This window comes from Dicentrarchus labrax, unplaced genomic scaffold, assembly GCF_905237075.1.
Source record: "Dicentrarchus labrax unplaced genomic scaffold, dlabrax2021, whole genome shotgun sequence".
Taxonomy (NCBI): Eukaryota; Metazoa; Chordata; class Actinopteri; family Moronidae; genus Dicentrarchus; species Dicentrarchus labrax.
In genome coordinates this window covers 10,057,438-10,078,292 of record NW_026136714.1, presented here as the reverse complement: position 1 = coordinate 10,078,292, position 20,855 = coordinate 10,057,438, and the positions used below count along the sequence as shown (strand labels likewise).

At 39.2% G+C, this 20,855-nt stretch overlaps 1 protein-coding gene across 2 annotated transcripts in view; it reads right to left on the bottom strand.

Annotated features, from left to right (window-relative positions):
• The window catches only part of unc5ca (unc-5 netrin receptor Ca), a 183,682-nt gene that overhangs the window by 19,213 nt on the left and 143,614 nt on the right, over window positions 1-20,855 (bottom strand). Inside the window, exons 6-10 of one of the 2 annotated variants that reach the window (XM_051421607.1) lie at window positions 20,544-20,711; window positions 20,105-20,269; window positions 15,503-15,559; window positions 5,826-6,017; window positions 849-1,066 (exon numbers count right to left, since the gene is read on the bottom strand). In XM_051421607.1, the coding sequence (XP_051277567.1) occupies window positions 849-1,066; window positions 5,826-6,017; window positions 15,503-15,559; window positions 20,105-20,269; window positions 20,544-20,711 (800 nt within the window). The remainder of the gene's footprint in view (window positions 1-848; window positions 1,067-5,825; window positions 6,018-15,502; window positions 15,560-20,104; window positions 20,270-20,543; window positions 20,712-20,855) is intronic. The other variant, XM_051421608.1, reaches the window with a different exon arrangement.

The window sequence follows — 20,855 nt, the reverse complement described above, 5'->3', positions numbered from 1 at the left end:
AATGTTCCCTTTTCCACAGGAATTTGACTGCACTCATCAACATGGTTATTGTTTTCCTTATGTTTTCCTGGTAACCATTAACTAAAATGCTACAGGGAAACTCCACATCTGCCTGGGAGCGCTGCCATAGGGCTGAGCTGGCAGTCTGTGAGAAGAGGGCGTTTTTACAGTAGACCTATGAAACCACCTTAGGGTAAGTGGTAAAATATGACCTGCTTTGCATTTCCTTGTCGAAATGTCCACTGTGAGATGCAAAATAAGGACTTAACATTCAGCAGTTTACTCCTGCATCACGCAAAGCTGACAAGAACTGGCTTCAATGTGTTAAAAACAGACAGCACACTGGAAACACAAACAGAAAAGATCCTGAAATTAGCGAGGCAAGGTCAGTTATTAGACACAGTGGAGGTTCAAAAGGCCACACTTAAAAAACACCCCTAATAACAGACCAAATCATCAAAAAAAGATCTGTGGAGCTCAGAGATAGAGAGTTCAGTTCTCGTAGTGCCTCAGGACAGGTGCCGTGATGAAACCGAGCGGTTTCATCTGTATTTGTGACAACTGACTCTGGTATGCATGCCATGTAGTTGACAGAGCAGAGGGAGGAAACTGGGGCACTGAGCTGCATGTATACTAATGGTGTTTGGTTTTGTATTTATGTGACTGGGAATACATAGCTGTGGTGTTTCAGGGCTACTCACTATGCTTCTGCAGTGTAACTTCACTTCAGGAGGAAATATTTCAAAATCCTACTGTGCTCATACAGAATATTTTACAGCATAAGCCAAATCATAAAAGTGAATCAAAGATACTGACATTAGACCAAGCGGTGCATTCATTTATGTTACCTTAGGAGACAGTTTGGATGTGAAGTCTCCACCAAGGTCATCCTGTGGTGTGACCAGACCGGAGGAGTTGTAGACTTTGATCTTCAGGTTGGGAAGAGGGTCCAGGAGAGGAGAGTTGGTCATTGGGATTTTATCTGAAACATCGTGGAGGGCATAGACCGGGCCACGATACATGGCAGCTGCATTTGTCAAGTCAGGTGGAGCTGTCAGTAGATCAGCTAGAGGGATAAAATGAAACAGACAAAGAGAAGGAGCAGATGAAGGGAAGACAAAATAGCACTGGTGAAGACGGAGAGGGCAAATGAACGGTAATGCAAGATACTTTATATCCTCAACAGTATAATCAGCAACACATGGCTGCGGTATGGGACAAATGTTGGGAACTTGTAGATCAGTGAGCAGGAGTAAGGGGAGTAAGACGAGAGCAGGCAAGGCTGCTGATAAGGTATCAGTGTCTGGTATGATACATTGCAGTACACAGGGGCATGACCTGGATCAAGGACTGGTCATGACTGCTGTACAGAGCGAGCGAGCGAGCAAGCGAGAGAGAGAGGAATTCTTAGACCTTGAATAAGTTTAATAGATCATACTTAAATCTGTATTTATCAAAACAAATTCAGTCATTTAAAAGCTGACCTTACTTTATACTGTATAATAACAGAACAGCAAAGCTTCGAGGTGTCCTTTAAGCTGTTCTCAGACTCTGATTTCACCCACACAATCAGAGGAGCTATCACCCTTAAATCACATCACTGTATTTAAAATGCTTACTATGTCACAATTCAAAACGGACTGAAAGAACCAGCAGCGCACATTTACCACAAAATATCCCAATGTTAATTGACAATGACAATTGTTAGGGCTGATCTATTGGAGTTCAGTTAAGAGAAACTGTTGTATGTTCTGTGTTCCAAAAGCAGTCATTCAACCTCATCATCCGATATATCATGGTGTATATCACAATGTAAATTTGTAGTTTATTTTAATATGACAAGCAAGACAATATACATATTGTACATGCACGATATTCAAGCAAACCTTAAAATCAATACGTAAACTTTTCTCAGCCTAGTCAAAATTTACATTCTCATTTTATTATTAAAATCTTGCGAGATTATGTAATTTTTGCCAAACAGCAGCCACTGTGGCTACATGTGGCAATTACAGGACCATGGCACATTGAGATTCTCTCGAGTCAGCTGCTTAAAAGACATCATCATGTCTATCTGTGACATGCTAAAATGTTGTGTAACAGGAGCACGAGCATTCAAAGGACTTGAAGTCAGTGAATTCACTCTACACTGTTCTTTCTCAGGTGGTCACAGTTGATACTAATGTTACACTTTTCATGTATTGCAGGAAACACTCAAGCACCCCACTTACACACACATACATACAAGCACTGCCGAATAAAAACATGTATAAAACACATCTGCATGTAAAAGACAGCATGCAAACACGTGTCTTGCATACCAAGACGTACACTATACTGTACACACTCATACCCACACAAACCAAGAACACACATGCCAAATGCCGCATATGGAAATTGCATGATGCCAGTGGGGATGGATAGGTAAGTCTCTCGGAGATTTCCTTCTGTGCTTATTGCAGAAAACGTTAGTGTAAGCCTGGGGGCAACTGCAGGAACATTATGACTGTTAGTATGTACAGTATGTTGATTTTAGTTATAAAATGCAACTACATCCTTCTACATACATTCATTGGAACTCCTAACCTTGCTGAATTTAATACAGTATTATTATTATTATGATAAATATTGATCTTTTGCAGGAAATTGACAGATTTTTGCAATCAGGAAACCTTTTGCGATGAAATTATTAGTAACACTTGACTTCAGTGTGTTCTATCTGCCAGAATGCTAGCTACACTTCCTTCTAGGTAGTTGGAAAGATGCTGCAGCCAAGTGCAACTCATTGTAAAAACAATACAGTAATTTCCTACATGGAGATTTACTTTACCAAAGTTAATCAAGGGAATGTGCTCCAAGCAACCCCACAAGACGACAAGCACAGTCACTCTTGAAGGTAATTTTGTTCTTGCTACAACCCTATTCAGTTTAACAGAACTTAATCTAAGGCCAGACCAATGTGTACTGTACCTCTACATAAAAAACTCTCTCGCAAGATTAAATCTGGATTGGAATCACAGGAAGACCAGTTACCTACTGAGAACAATTCCAGATTTGTTCTGGCTCTATATTTTGGGGCGTAGAGCCTGAAATCCAGTCATTCCCTTCCCAAGCCCATCCATTCTAATTTCAGAATCCCTAATTATCGCCCCCCCAAAACCACCAACACACACACACACACACACACACATCTGTCACCTATCACTCTTCCTCTCTCTATCACCAGGCTGTTTACCCTTAAAGCCAGCGGGTATTCCTGCCAAATCATCCCTGCTGAAATTTAATTAACAACTAACGGAAAGCCACAGAGAGAGAGAGAGAGAGAGAGAGAGAGAGAGAGAGAGAGAGAGCGCAAGAGTGAGAGAGAGAGGGCAAAAGAGACAGCGTGCAAGAGAGAGAGAGCGGGAGAGAGAGGGCATGGGGTGCTGGGGAGAGAGAAAGTCAGATAGAGAGGGACATAATTCTTCATTAATAGTAATCGGAGATGGTCCCTCAGCGCAGAGTGACAAGCATCCTAATGCTTTGCTGATAAAATGTCACCCAATCTCTGCTCATGCAAAGGCATTCACCCTTGTACACACATGGACACGCACATGCATGCACATACACAATTATTTTAGCTCGCTGTTTACCAATTTGCATCTTTTCTGACCTCACTTTCCTGTTTTTACTATAAACCATGATCTGAATTTTGATCGTCCACCGACAACTGACCACACATATAGCCAACTATTTACATATCCTGTTATTAGTTATTTGAAGGTGTAAATAATTGTAGTTTGCAGGTTCTCTCTATTAGAGAAACACAAATCCTGTTGTAAATGTAACCCCTTTCTAAAATGCCATTTCTTGTTGTCCAAATGGAGACCATCAAGTACTATTAAGTATGTTGAGTACCAGCACTGGTTTTGTCATCAACTATTTTAAGCCATCTAATTTGCAATATTTAATCCAAATCTGTGGGAGTGTATGAGTGCATGTTGGTTTGCGAATGTGCCTACTGCCTACATGGATGCATTTGTGATGTGTTTGACAAACAAAGATTCCTAAAGGAAAAGTCATGGTATCTCAAAGTTCATGGTATCTGAGGACTGATACCTGATTCATCCACATCGCCTGTCCAATCTTGGCATTTCCACTAAGCTATCGAATGCATTCACACGGGTGTACAAGTGTGTGTGGCCGAGTGCTTCTTGTTGTCTTATCCATTTCCCAAAGACAGACAGACAGAAGAGAGTGAAAGATGGCTCCACTTTAACAGGAAGACAAACAGTGAGGGAGCGCCGGTTGGGGTAGGAGTCATTGTGACGGGACAGCCGGAGACACGCCGAGGGAAAGACAGAGATGCGGAGACAGAGATGAAGAGAGGAGGAGGATGCTGATAAACAGGAAAAGAGATTGACTTGAATGTGCAGATGGGAAGTGAGAGAAAGAAAGAGTGAGACAGAGAAGAAGAATGACAGAGGGAGACTCCTTGATGGAAGAGAGTGGTCTCTGGTGGAGACAGAGATGAATCCAGACGGGTACAGATTGACAGGTGGAGGCTGAGTAACTAAATGATACTAACATCCAAACCTCAAGGCAGACAGAGCATGTACAGTTATATCCAAAAAGGTGTGGTCACATTTCTTATTCTGTAACCACCCATTAATCTATATATCTGTTCATCTACCTATTTATTATTATTATTATTATTATTATTATTATTATTATTATTACCACCTATCATTGTGCACATTATGTAATGCCAATATTTGAGAGAGACATATAATCTGTAGTCCTCTTTTTGAGAGAGTGTAAGAAAGAAGCAGACACTTGCTGTCAAGTTCCCCCTTAACAAGTACTCTTCAGAAAAAAAGTCTGTGTCAGTCCTGGGATTGCTGTTTTGGCTAAAGCATATGAAGTGCTAAATGACAAACCCCCTTTCTCACTGCCATATCCAATGACAAAACACCATTTAATAGGAGGATGAGTTGAAAAGCAAGTCATTACATGTACCATACTTTTTTCAGTTTAACTGGGTGGCTTTTGTCTTATACTTGTACATCCTACAATGCCATTGTACGTTGGAAATAAAGTAGCTTTAACAGTCACACTATTAAACTACTGTAACTTTTTGCTTTAACCTTTTTTCAGCACAAATATATAACTTAAAACTAACACACCACTTGAAAATCCTCCAGTGCTTTAACATATCACCTTTCTGCAGTGATGTACATGTGCACTCCAGGAAACAGTGCGATAGCTGTTGGGTGTGGTTACAGGTGCAACAGGCTTGAAACTATCAACCAGAGAGGGCAGTGAAACACTGCTTTACCCCCTCCATTAAAAAATTTGTTTTTCTTGTTTGACCTTCACTGTGCAAAATGACATGTGCAGCATTTGACACTAGAAGGATGTTTTCACATTCATCTACTGAAAGTGGAAAGTTTCTCTGTGCTCATTGAAAATCTGATATTAACAGGCGGAGTCTACAAGCATGATTGGTGAAGTTTGGTTTGGAAGTCTCTCCTGGCCCTATTTGCAACTTATAAAAGTGTGGTGTAGAAACGTAAAGCCACCAGTGCACGTACACAGAGAATGGACTTTACAGTTAAGTAGGAGACATCTTGTGTACAGCAGGAAAACTTTAGAAATGAACAAACTTTGCATATTCATACATTTTCTAATTAGTTAGAAGGAGTATATGCGTCTTTAAGAATCAAATTATACTATTGTTTTTGCAGAAAAAACATATAAGAAACACATTATTGTTCCAAGCAAAGTATTTGTATATGAGATAATACATGTCTAGAAGAAATGTAATTTTCTGGAACATTCCTTACCTGATCTGGCTGTTTTGATATTAACAGACTGGAAGCCTCCATTTAGTGCTGAGGTGTCAATGATGTCCGAGTCAAAGTCACGGTGCGTCTTGCGGTAGACAAAGAGCGCCACGATGACAGAGATGACCAGGCACATAATCACTGCGATGACGATGCCCACGTACAGCGCCACATCATCTGTACTTGGAGCAGCTGGAGGGGACACAAAAACAGGAGGGACACAATTATAGACCGACAGATACTATTAAGGAAGTAGGTCCAAAAGCTCTTCCTACGAGGAAATATATACTATCAGAAAAAAAGCAGCAATAAACAGCTACAAAAATTATAATCCTTATTGAACAGCAGGGCAGAGGCAGAGAATAAATCTATATTATTTTAGGTAAGACAGGATGAAATAGCAGGCTTCAAATTAAATTAATATGACTCTATGTCATTCTTAATTTGTATTTGACGATTTCACTTCACTTCTACCTCAGACCACCTATCAGACTCAAAGGACACTTGACTATAGGTTCCATTTCAAATGAAACTTCCAAATAACCCTCCAGCTTGTGTAATATGATAATTTGTCTAGACTGAGATAGAGAAAGACAGAGACACCTTTCATAAAAAAAAGAAAGGCACCAACTCTTAAAACTTAATAAGCCTGTTAATTATTTTACAAGGGTCCTAACATCCTTTTCCAATCTGGCTGAGACTTTAATGGTGTTTCAGTGAGAACAACGGTGGGATTGTCATTCATGATCCATATTTTAAAGCGAAGGAAGGGACTAAGAAAAATTTAACCGATGGGTGATGTGGACAGTAAAAAGGCATGAGCCACATTGAAGAAATGAAGAAAGGAAGAGAGGAGACAAGTTCAGAATGCAGGGGAGGAATGATGAGGAAGTAATAGGGAGGAAAGTCAATAAGTGGAGAGGAACATAGAAAAGAGGACACACAAGCGGGTAACGAAGAGAAAAGAATGGAGAGGAAAGGAAGAGATAGGTTGGGAGATAAGATGAGAGGAGAATAGGGAGGAAAGGGGAGTGAAATATAGAGAATAAAAGAAGCTTATAAAAAAGAAATAGGAAGCAGGGAAGATGAGAGGAAACAAGTAGGGCACAATAAATCAGGAGAGGAATGAAGAAAGAGGAAAGAAGTGATAACAGCAAAGAAGAGGAAAACAGGGCAAAATAAAAGGAAATGCACTTGAACTTCAAAGCAGCTAAACAAAAAAAGTCTACATATTTAACATGAAAGTGCCTGTGAAACTTTTTTGGAATAGTCTCACACTTAAAGTACTCCTTGTATAATCGTGTCCTCTGTAGCTAGTAGGAGGGGATTTGTCTGCAGCTATTAAGAAGAAGACAGAAAAGTATAGGAATGCTCCTTTTAATCCGCCCTTAAAGTTGAGAGGCAGATAACAGGCTTTTAGCTACAAACAGCCTGAGTCATTTGCTAAAGGATTTGCTGTTGTCACATCAGAAGTTCAGAAAGCATGAACTTGATTATGCATGAAAGAATCCTATGATGAGGCACACAAACATTCACGCTCACATATGCCCAAGCATGATTCACACATACACACGTTCACAGAAGAGAGGTCACTCATGATGGTGTTAGCTCATTTACCACTTGAGGGAGCTATGCGCCATTTTCTAGTGTCTCTGGGGGAGCCGAGCGCATGAGGGTAAAGCATGTCTCTCATAATTAAGTCTCAGACTGGTTGAACCAAATGTCTCTGGACACTTTGTCCAAGGAAATGATGCTTAGTGTACGGTCCTTGTGACACAGTATTCTGTTAAATAACCACAATTTTTAACAAATGTCTGCAAGTGCAAATATGTGCACAATAAACACAAACACGTTTAATACGATTCATCACAAATAAGAGTTGTTAGTTCCAGTCCTAAACTAAACTGCTGTCCAACAGAGTTGTCTTACTGCTGATCTCTAGTTTAACTTTGAATGTGTGAAAATGTCATCGCCAGTGTGTCATAAATCAGATGGTGGCGGAGGAAATTAAACATTCATATAATGTTTTACAAACCCCTCACCTCAAATAGCTGCCAAATATCTGTTCATCACATTTAACTTAAACTAAGAGACCACCTTTAAATCTCCAAAGTTTAACCCCTAAGGGTTTTGTCAAATGTAGTTACCAATTTCCTTTTGATGATGTTGAAAGGATTGCGGTAAAATCCCTAGTGCCCTGACTTCACTGCTGCACAAAGTTGCCCTGTTATCAAGGTCCTTGCACTTGCCAAGGGGGAATAGAATTGAATAATCCTCTTAAGTACAAACTCCCTGATCTTAATTATGATCATCATCATCCTCATCTATTTAGGGAATTTTTATCTTGTTTCTACTTTAACTTGAAGGTCTATAACTTCAGAAAAGTGGGATGCTAGGCAGTCTTAAAGAAACATCACTTCTAAACTTGCTTTTTCCAATCCTATTTTGCTATCAAGAGTTCTGGGACACTTTGGGATAAGTTAACTAGGCTATGGTCTGTTGTGTTCTCGATATATATGTGCGTATGTGTGTACGGAGGGTAACGTGATTTATACCAGTGGGCTTAAACATCCTTTCTTCATTGTCTATCAGTTTATATCCCATCTCTCTCAGATCTTTTTCTCCCTCCATAACTCTCACCTCCATCTCTTCCATCTCTGACTCCCTCTGTTTCTCTGGCTCCATCTGTGTGATTTGTAGATGAATGAAACAACGGGTCCCATTAGAGCTTCTACCTGCCTGAGTAACCTACATATGACGGCAGGATACCAAATATTGTCTTTTTTTCCCCTATCATTTTTCTATTATCTGCCTTTTTCTGCCCTAATTTTCCATTTTCACTTTTCACCTTACAAGTAAACATCAGTTTATGGTTTCTGGTAAATCAGTGGTTATGCTTCTGAGAATCATACTAAAATGATTGGTTTCAAGGAAATGGATGGAATTCATTTATAATTAGAAACAAAACCTATATAAAAGTGAGATGAAGGATCAAAATTATTATTCTTTAAAACAGATAAATCATCCAAAAGTTCTAAGTTGTGTGAACATACAGTAAGATTTCCTTGATCGATTTACATCTAAATTGAGCTTACCGCTCAGTAACATTTTTTTGAAATGGACAAAAAAGAAAAGAAAATGTCACTAATTTACAGTAGCTTTTCTACAACACTCAAGTGCTGCTGCTTTGGTTGAAAATTGCCTATTCTTTAATTCTGATGTTCTTTTATTGTCTGACAGCCTTGCATAATAGGCTGTCTTTCTCTGACAAGATGGGGGCTGAAAAAGGGACTGAACGTGGGTGTGCACTTTTGACCAAACCCAGATGAATGAATAATGTGTTTGGACCTCTGTGTGTATCTAAGCGTGGCCCGAGGCTGTGCTCTGTGAAGCCAGAATGACAAAATTGGCAGTGATAGAATGAGGAAGGCGCACAGTCTGACTAAGTACTGATAGGTACACACCTATGTTCATTTTTATGAGCACTCATGCGAGCACTGACACTCACAATGAATGCACAGGCAGACATGCACACATCCGTATTAACTTTTATCCACAAGTCAACTATCTCCTGTGCTTTTCCTCCTTTGTACCTGACAGGGAGTTTTCATGTCCAAAGCACTCACCCGCAAGCCTGGCTAAATTGGATTTAGATTAAAAATATGTGCTTTTCAGTGGACACATCAGAAAGGAATTGAATAAACGATACATCTGTGATGTTCCAGCAAGTACTATCTGACAGCTCTCTATAGGAGGGAGAATGTTCTGTTGTAAAGGTCAGGACACGGACACACACACACACACACACACACACACACACACACACTATAACATATACACAAACGTGTGAACAAGTGCAGAAAGAACAAAGACGCATGCTTCTCGAAAGAACTTGAGAATGATTGTATTGATCCATCAGAGTTCGATTTAGACAATTCGCAGACAGCTGACATGGGAGACAGGTGTGTGTGTGTATGTATGAGAGACTGCCCTTTGAAGAAAATCCTTGCTCCCATAGGCAACTGTCTATCATAGTTTCTACAACAACTCAGGTGAGATACACTGCTGACAGTCTCCTTTTTTCACTTGATATCTGAATGCCAGCATCTTTGGCAATACTTTTTTTTTGCGTGTTTCCAACAGCTTACATTCTTGTATGTGTATGAGTTTGAATGCTTGTGTGTGCATGTACTACCGGCCAAGACACTGTTGGTATTAACATCAGTGCCCAAGGAAATCAAAAACTAACTTCTTTTAGACTTTTTGACAGACTGAGATTATAAGCTAAAAAATGTTGTAAATAGATTTTTGATCCATGATGGTGAATAGTGCCCCGGGGCGAGTAGCAAATGTATTTTTGACAACGTACCAGCTTTCCTTCTTTTCATGGCAAGAATAAATTGCAATTTGTCATAGTTTTGCACAACAGTGTTACCTTCTCTAGAGCATATTTGGTTGTAAAACCAAAATTATTTTGCCAGTGTTTACTGTTCACATGCCAAATTCAGTTTGTTTGCAGTGTACAGTCTGAGCGAGTGATTTGGCTAGTGGGCATATGTGTGTGTACTGACTGATGTTGTTCCTTACTGTGTCCAATAATAATAATAATAATAATAATAATAATAATAAAAAAAAAAAAAATAATAATAATAATAATAATAATAATAATAATAATAATAATAATAATAATAATAAGCATTAGAATTGGCAAAACTTCTAAAAATATATCTAATATCTAATAAAAAAAATATAAATCTGTGAATTTGGTTACCAACTGTATTGATAATGTGTGTGCCAATGTGTGTGGCCTAATAAACATTTGGGTGCTCAGGAAATTGCAGAAGTTAGACGCACACACTCGCACACCGCAGTTGATTACACACATGGGCTAGTGGAACAGAAGCCCCAGCTCACCCTCAGTCAGCATGGATCGCTGTCTATTGATTGGCTGAGCTTTTTGTCATTCTCAGAGTCTGTCCAATCTGCCATGGAGAGGATTTAAAGAGGGGAGGGGGGGACAAGGATAACTCAGCTTAGCTCGTCTCTATCTTCTCTGTGATCTGCATCCAAAGCAGAGCTGTGGACAATCACTACTTGAAACTCATTCAACTGCCTTTTTGATCTCGCTTGGCACAAACATGCAAACACCACCCATACTACACTCTTGGCAGACATATCCGCTCTAAGTAACTGGCAGGGATGAACGGAAGAGAGACAGTCGGAGAGAGAAAGCAGGCAGTCGTTTGTAAATCTGCCGATCCTTATTTCCTATAGTGGGGATGGGAAAAAAAGAAAATTGGTTGTGGGTGCCAAGAAATAAAATATGGAGCCACATTGGAGTCACTAAAGCCAGAAGGTGTATTTCAGGAGTACAAACAACTCTTTATATAAAGTCATTAGATCTCATACATTGTGTAACAACCCTGTAATGTAGTGCGAATGTAGCTATTTAATCAATGGACTGAATACAAACCTTTCAGTGCAACTTGTTTTATCCAGCTGAAAGGAACATTATGACCTCCTTCAGTGTCTGCTGGGCACAAATATGAATCACAAAGTACTGGCAGAAGCCTTCTCCCTCCACACAAATCTACAGCTCAGCCACCTCCCACCCTTCTCATCGCCTCAAGCTAAGCTGGCCTGTAATTGACACAAACATCTGTGTCACATTCTCGAAAAAGAGACAGGTTCTCAAAAAAGAGACCGGTAAGTTAAAAAGTTTGAGTAAAAATGCAAAATAAAGCAGTGCAATTTAACAACTGCTCTGTTATTTATTTGGCTTGAAGATAACTGTTTCATACATACTCATACATATTCATAATAACCTGTGACAATTGGTAAACCATCAATTTATCCCCACTTTGTCACGAAGCATACAACAGTGACTACAATGTGATTATAATGATCTACTCTGGGTGTGAATGACCCACAGACCTTGTTGTGGTCAAGCATTCATCTATATCAGTAAATTAACAATTCATTTCCAACCAGAGTTGGTGATTGTTGGCAGAATGTAAAGACTAACAAAGACTGTTTTGGTTAGTTTTATTTTGTTTCTGTCCACTTTTAATTAAGTTACAATGATATGCAAGGAAAAATTAGCTACCGTTTCTGTCTGTGGAGTCTTGTGGCGGATGATAGGGATATTATAGTTGTTTCTGGTTCAACAAAACGTCTATCTCCGTTCCTTTCCATAATGTTGTCAGACACAATAACAATCTGAGCCACAAAAGAGCACTTTTTAGTGGACGTACTTTGAAAGGTGCAGTTAGCTTACGTTGCACCCATTGCAACCTTTTTCAGGAACACATCTTTAAGGGTTCAAAACTAAACCAGCATTCGTAATCATTAATGGTTAGTTTTATTTTGTTTCTGTCCCATTGTTTTGGTCTGAGATGCTGGTGCTCTAGTCCAGTGCATCCAGTGGCAAGTGAATTTCATATTACCTTCAAAAGTAAGTTGTTTTCCCAACAGAGATGTTTCAGAAACAGAAATCTCTGCACTTGTATATAACAATTACGTCACTGGTATGGACCAAATACCATATGATACCATATACCAAATACCTGCAGATACAGTACGGCCATGGCTCTGCATAGAGCAGTACACATTTTCCATATTGCTTCTTTAACAGACAACTGTGGATGCAGAATCTGATTTTACAGCTATTGGATGTCGAACCAGATATGCAGGTGGTTATAAATGCATTTGTGATCTAACTTAAGGCCCTGATATTCTCCAAAATGGAGAAGGATATTGACATGGACAGCAGACACCTCACGTTTTGTTTATACCACACTGGGCGTCTGCATAGGACGGGTTCAAACATGTTCGGGCTGCATGTATGGCCAATGTTGCAATATACAGGAAGAATCAGGCAAAGCATCAAAATAAACCTCACAAATCAAATGACATGACATTTATATCTGTACTCATACTCTAAAACAAAACAGGACCAGTTGGTGATTAGTGAGTCTCAAAGCTACTCATACAACCTCCCAATGCTCATGTTACTGACTGTATTTTTGAATATTAAAACCAGAGTGACGATCTGTTAAATGAGCAATAACTGCCTCTATCTCATCTCTAGTTCTCTCTCTATCTGTGTCTATCTTGGAGTAGTCATCTCACACAACACACCGGGATGATGAAACTGCTTCAGCAGACCTTAAACGAGAGTCATTAGAACACATCACAGGCGCTTCATAGATTGCTTTGAAGATAAAACGAGAGCTTCTGCAATGAGAAAAGTAAAAAGCGCGCTAATAATAAATGGCAGAGGTCCTTTCCCTCTTGCACCTCTCAATGTCTGTATTTCTCACAGTTTGTAGTAAATCTCTCTTATTATATCACTTTGAGAAATCAACAGTAACAGTGACACAGATGGAAAGAAAGAGAGAAAGACAGGGAGAATTTGGGGGAAGAGGGCATGGTAGGAAGAAAGGAAGATAGCAAGTACAGCTGAATATATTTCTTACACCCTATTATCATCCCTCACCCTTTTTATTACTCATTAGGCAACTTTCATACCTGCCAAAGAAGTTCCCAGGTGATCTTTTGCAGTCCTATTAATTTTTCTCTTCTAGAAATGGTGCATTAGAAAGGGGCTGATTTGACTTATCAATCATTCAATTGCATGATACTTCAAAGAGAATGGGTTCAAATCAGTAGAACCGAACAAAAACTTCACCAGCTCAGTGTCCATAGTTGGGCCGTGCTTCCACTGAGTTCTAAGTGAACCAATATGCTTGTAAACACAAAGCAAGTGTTCAGAACTAAGGCAAATTGCCTACTTTGGCAATGATCCAAAGCTGGCTGGCTACTCTCCAAAATGACCACAGATGCAACAAACTCACAAATTGAGAATCAAGTGAACTGGTGCTGAATCGATTCCCTGCTATCAGACAGGAAGAAAGAAAGAATCAAGTTAATTAAAAGAATCTGTCACCACTATTGTACATTCATTTTCCAGACACAACTCTGGCATCCTGCACAGCATTTTAAATAGTGGAAGATGTTTTAGTAAAACAAAACAAATAAAATCGAAAGATACATAAAGAAATAAAAATAAAATATTATTCTGCTTCTAGGTAGAGCCTGTAAAGTTGAGTTTAATGATTTTTTGTATGATGTCATGTCTTACGAAATGTAACTGGCATTCTTGTCTTTCTGTTTTCCACAGTGTAAGTAAAAGGAAAATGTACTAAAATTAAAGTGGTAAAACATTGTTAGAGTTGTTCACTTGTAGTTTGAAGGAGGGAAACCCAATATTTGCAAAGATAGCTAGATATATCTAGATTTATAGTGTAGTGTTAACACCTTAAAATATGCCCAAATATGCAACAATAATTGATATTTCCCACGCTCGAAATAAGCATGCCTTAAAATTACTTATGTGTCAGTGTGACTACTAAAGTCCATTGTGTGAAAAGTCCAAATCACTTTGAGATGTGCCTTAAAATGGGTTGGTGCGATGTCGTGCCAGGCACAAATGTCTGGCCAGTTGTCACTTGACTTTGCATTAGTGTCATCTTGAGTCCTGGCAGGACCTGCTTTGTGAGCCAGGGGTTAATGTGAACAGCGGAATCAAGAAAGGCTTAATTTCTCAATGAAAGATGCAAAACTGTTGATCATCACGCTCATCACACTACAATAGAAACATTCTCCTTAAGGGTGCACTATGTAAGAATTGGCAGATTTTGGGCACCTGTTGAATTCATACTTCAAACAAGCAGCATCTCACAGAGAAACCACTAACTGCTGCTAACTGTAGCTGTCATTAACTAGTTGCTCAGTTAGTTGTGCTGGAGACGGAGGTCAGTTTGACAACAGGGAATACAGTACAGAGGTGATATACAGTGGCTCTGAACATGATTCTGACCCCGGGGATGAAAAAGGCACGGTGGGATCAGGTGGGGACTAGAGAGGCGTGAAGCAGGAAAGGAGTGAGAGGGAGGATGGGCATCAGAGAGGATGTGGGGGAAAACAAGTGTGAAGACCCAGAAACAGTTCACATCTAACTCAGTCAATTAAGGGTTTATTTCGGTGGAAAGACTAACCAATTTATATATTCAATATTTGTTTGAATGAAGTGTGTTTTACAATGAGTTAACAATGCAATTAAGTTAAGCTGGTTTTAGTTCAGAAAAAGAAAGAAACTTGAATTCAGAAGGTGTATTGCCTCTTAAGATACAAAGTAGTATTACGAGACAGCACGGACTGCATGCTAACTGAAGTAGATATCTCTGCAACAATATGGAAAGACGTCTTTGACATAACATTATTTCTTTATACTCTGTTGATAATTTTGGCTCATTTTTGAATGTTTTGAATTAATATTCGTATGTATTGCGGCTAAGAATATTACACCAAAGTCATTGCGTTATACAAGCAAATATGTAAACGATTCATCTATCCTGACTTCCTTTGTCTGAAAACAGAATAAAATTTTAGAACTAGCTCTGTTTGCTTTTGTTTGATCAGCACAGCAAAACGATTGCACCATCAAGGGAACAGATCATAAGATGAGAGCAAAACTCTTATCAAGTAACTCAAAATGACATCTAATAATAACATGTTTTAGTATGAGCCAAATGTCAGTGCTCAATCAAAGAAACACTAAGATGAGTAAGACAAAAGGAAAATGGACGATGATAAAACATAAAACATCAACTTACATGGGATTCCCAAATCATTCTTTTCTTTGGGCTCAGTAGACTTCTGAAAAAATGAACCTTGGGACAGGAAAAGAAGGGATGGTGGAATGGATGGAGGAAGGGAGAGGAACACAACAATCAAAATCAAACAAACAAGTCAAATAAAATGGAACAAACATGACAGGACACCAAAATGAAGTTTGTTTCTTTCTTTGTGTCTTGCTTGCTTTCCTGCTATCCTACATTAAATTTAGTTCTAGTCAACAAATCAATATCAAAATGTCAAAACAAAACAAAAAATCAAAGCCTCTTATAGGAAAATGAGAAAAAAGAAGATAATTCGAGAAACCCTAGCGTCTGTAAAACAGTTACTGCTGTGTCATGCTGAGTGGTCCACTTAGTCTGGGCAGACAGAAGGTCTATGACACAGATGAACTGCTGATGTACTGATGTATAATTGAAGTGCTACTGTATAATTTATAAAGGCAACACAGCAACATGGTGCGCTTAAAAGCTTCTTGCCACACCAGCTGGATGTACAGACACACTGACACGGCACCAAAGGGCAAGGAAACCTGACATGGTTAAGTGGGGTGATGTGCAAATATAAACATACAATAGCAATCATGCATAAGCGTTTATTTTTAGCTATGTGGGTGGATTCGGCTACATTGCACAGGAATCTTAGGGTTACTGTAATTTACTGGCATGGCTTTGCATGATTCAGCATTGTTTTTTATCAGATTTGTTATTCTTATATTATATGACTGAGCAAATTATTGCATTTATCAGGCTGAAGACCCATATTTCATACAAGTGTGAAACTTATGAACAGAATAGTCATTCTTATACATTCTCTCCATTGGCTAACCTTTAGCCAATTAAATAATGAAAATAAAATTTAAAATATTACCTATTTTTCTGGGGACCCCCTGACACCACCTTAAGGACCCCTAGGGGTCCGCAAACCCCATGTTGAGAACCACTGATTTAGACTACTGCGTTTGCCAAAATACTGATCAATGTCTGAATCAGCAATGATAGTAGGGGTAACATGGTATTACAGAAATGTATTATGTTCCAATTATAACACAATTGTTCAAACAAATATGAAAACAAAGATGACTGTAAAATGAAGCGTAAATGATTTAGTAAGAGCCAACACAAGCATTATGGAGAGACAAGAGGAAGCACAGACAAGGACAAAAACATTTAAGAAAAGGAGGCTAACAAGCAGTGCAGCAAACAATACGACAAAGTGAAGGAACTGGAATCCACAATGAGAAGAAATGAAAGTGGGAAGAAAAGAGCTCTCAATGGGGAGATGACTTGTTTGATGCTCTGCAGTACCTGCTGACACTGCTGATCGTTTTGTATAATACAACACAAACACGATTCAATGCATCCTAGCACTAAAGTTACGTAACAGCTTGTATCTCTAGTGATTTCTGTGGCTTTAAAGACCACACAGCAGATTTGATTTGCTCTTGAGGTATAGCAGCACACACATTCACACAAATGTGCACATAGACACACACAGAGACGTAGTGAGTGAAATGTGGCGCTCTCAAGGATGACACAGTGGAGCTCTGAGTAAATCTGCTCCAAGAATCCTAATCGATGTGTCACAAAAATGTCAACTAGCCAAAAGATATGAAACAACACAAACAACTCAAAAAAAAAACTAACCGAAAGACCTAAAACTTCTGTCAAAAGACACACACACACACACACACACACACACACACACACACACACACACACACACACACAACACACACACACACACTGATATAACTCTCAGATAAACACACAAACACAAAAAGAGAGGAGGCTCTCCACACAAGGCAGAAGTGAGGTCAAATGGATTTCTACCTCTCAGGATTTAACAGGACAACTTTAGAAAAAGGGCAGGGAGGGATGTTGGAAGAGATGAATAGAGAGGTAGAAGGTGTTGGTGGAGAGAGAACCAGAGAGCGAGAAAGAGGGAGAGTAGAGTGAAGTGCTTTTTGAGCACAAAGTCAATTACAGAGCACTATCAAAAACATTAACTCCCCCTCTACACATTGACAGTTATCAGTTCATTCACAACTCTGAAACCCTAAAAAAGTACTACTTTGTTGTAATTTATTCCCCATTAAATGGAGTCTGAAGATCTTCTGTTTAAATGTAATCCAACACATGAACCGTTGTATGTGTAAAGCACACATTTTAAAAAGATCCATCGTTCATAAACCAAATAGAAGAGTGATACAGGAATCATTTCAAGCCTTTGGAATATACTCCACCTATAAATGCTATGCATGCAGAAACCCCCTCTAACAACCACACACACACACACACACACACAGAGTTCATGGATTCCTGTAAATGCTACAGGAAACAGCTGAAACATTAGTGCTGACATAAAACCACGTCTGTGGAGTTATTTTAAAGACAGAAAATCAATCAGGGGAAATGAGCCTAAATCTATACCTCTCTAGGTTTTATCCCAGATTCTGTGGCCATACCTCACAGGCCTCAGGGAATCCTTCTGATGGACCAGAGACACAGTATATGATACACTGCGTAAGTAAGTGGGCAGGGCTCAGCATATACAGTAAGTTCTGTCAATAATATGCCTACGGGCAAAGCTTTATGAGGGATTATATTATATTATTCCATTGCTCATGACATGACCATCCATTAAATCATCCATACCGTCCACTCCCCTCGGGCTGCAGAGAGAAGTCCCCCACACAATCAACGGTTCACTTGGCCGAAGGCTTTGTGGCTCACTGATATATTTCTCCTGAATGGAACTCCTGACTGCGCGCTTGTTACTATTTAATTTATTGAACCTTTATTTGATCAGGAATGACTTTGAGATTCAAAATCTATCCTATCCAGCCTGCATATGACATGATCAGAAAGATATATCATAGAACTGTAAAATCAACAACTATTACATAATAGCTCACCACCTAAAAAAGAAAATTACTTTTGTATCGAAGGAGCATAACTATTATTTGCCACTTTGGATAGTACTCAGTTTCAGTCTCTGGTCTCTGCTAGTGGCAACACAACAATATCAATATCAATAAGACTATGGGAGTTCCTCGACCAATGGGAGGTTATAAATAACCATACTTTTATTTAGCATTTTAGAAAAAGTATTTTTTGTCCCTAAATTGTCTGGGACAAGAGGCAATCATTTTCAAATGAGTGTATCACTACTGTATGAGTGTGGTGTCTGTGTCCCTGTCTATTTACAGCGTTTGTATTTTATCACCAGGTCAGCTTAATTTTGGATCTGTTGGTAGAACTGGAATATAATATGCATAGGTAGGTTTAGGGGCATTCACATTTTTTTCGCATTTCATGTCCACCGTAGTTTCTCTTAGAAAGGGAGGGTGAAGCGACAGAGTTGCAATGTGAAACTACACAGCTAGATGCCACTAAATCCTAAACACTAGACCTTTCAGATGAACACGCAGGTGATCCGGGTTACAAAAAAGAATTCTTGCATTGAAGAAAATTCTCTTTATGGCTGCTATTTTTAAAAGAAAGACTAATGAGAACTGATGGGATAATTACAAGCACAAGTGTGTACAGTAGGTACACTTGTTTCAAAAAGTACTATTTTTCTGTTTTTACCTTTTTTCTTTTCTCTTCACTCTGACAGGCCTCTCTCTCTTCACGTCAGATGCTTGTCTGCCAATTACTCTGAGCACAGGGAGTAACAAGCAGTATTCCTACAAGTCAACAAATATAATTGCCTCCACCTTGGAAAAACTGCTGCTGCTATGTTTGTGCCGTTATGACTCAGCCCACATTTTCCATGCGGTTTTGTAATTGACCACACTCTTTTCTTACTGGTGTCAGGAATCACTAAATTGTTGGGGGATTGTGGATGACTGTTCCACATCATTATCTATCATTAGTTTCCTTATAAAACAGGTGTTTTTGACTTGAGTAATGCAAAGAGTGGGAGGAGGAGAGGACAGGGAGAGGGTTGATGAAGGCTTTGAAAATGTAAAGAAAGTTGAGAAGTGAGGGACCGGAAGGAGAGGAAAACTGCCAAACTTTACTGCAACATTGACTAGTAAATACATTCACAAGGGAGGTGCAAGATGAAAAAGAACACAAAGTAATGACCTTTGCAATAATTGTATACATCCATATGTGTACATACATTAATATGTCCAAGAGTATGAATGACTGCATGTCTGCAAGGTATAACATCTCAGCACAACCATGTTGGAAAGCTTGCCAAAGCCAGCTAAGTTAACTGGTTTAGCTGGACACCACTGACACCTGCTTTATCTTAAAAGTTGTCATTAATTAGATCAATTTTCCAACAAAGTGGCAAAATTTTTTAATTCAAGACGGATTTTCTAACATCTCTACTTATACTAAATTTAGTTATAAAATTCTCAGTATGGATTCAATTGTTTGGCTAAAAATCTGACCATGCATCACCACCCCAAGACCTGCCTCTGTTTCAAGTCAACTGTCATCTGAAACAGACACTGCAAGATATTTGTTGGAATTAGTAAACAAATTTTATATGGGTTGGTATGATATATAGTATAACTTCAATGTATTTACAGGAGTTATGTCAATTCATTATTGTTAACTTACTTTGCATACAGAGTCCGTCAGTACAGTTCTGAGACTGGAGGACCATCCCCTCGCAGTCCTTTCCTCCATTTTTAGGTGCTGGGTTGTTGCACTCTCTCCTCCTCCACTGGGTACACTCTGTCCCACAGGCTGACCACTTACTCCAGTCTGTCCACACACCGTCCACTAGAGGGAAAAGATGTGAAAAGGAAACAAGAGATGACCCAAATCACCTAAACTGTAGCATATATAGGCTGGAAAGTAAAAAAAAAGAAGAAAAAAAAAGACTAAAAGTGGAATGAAGCAGAAGCTGAGTGCAGGACAGAGCAGGTCAAATCTTGGGGCCATAATAAAAGTAGTTCAAAGATAAATATAGTATAAATACAGTATGGATACACTAGCAAAACTAAATAGCACAGAGTGAATAAATCTGGATAAAATTGGACTAGAAGAGACGTACCGGTGCACAGTGTGGTACAGGCCAGTTTCTGTATGGCCTGTCCATCACAAGGCAGTCCTCCGTTGAGAGGGGCAGGGTTAGTGCAGCTGCGGGTTCGTTTCTGGAAGCCTCGTCCACACCGGCTGTTACACACCGACCACTCCGTCCATGTTGACCAACCACCGTTCACTGTGACAACAGATCAGTAACTTAATCAATACATTAATCCACACATGCATTACTCAGCCATTTTAAAGTAGTTGAAAGTATTTCAACGTTTTCATTTATTTGCTGCAAAAAGAAGTGACTGCAAGGTGAAGTTCAGCTCTAAAA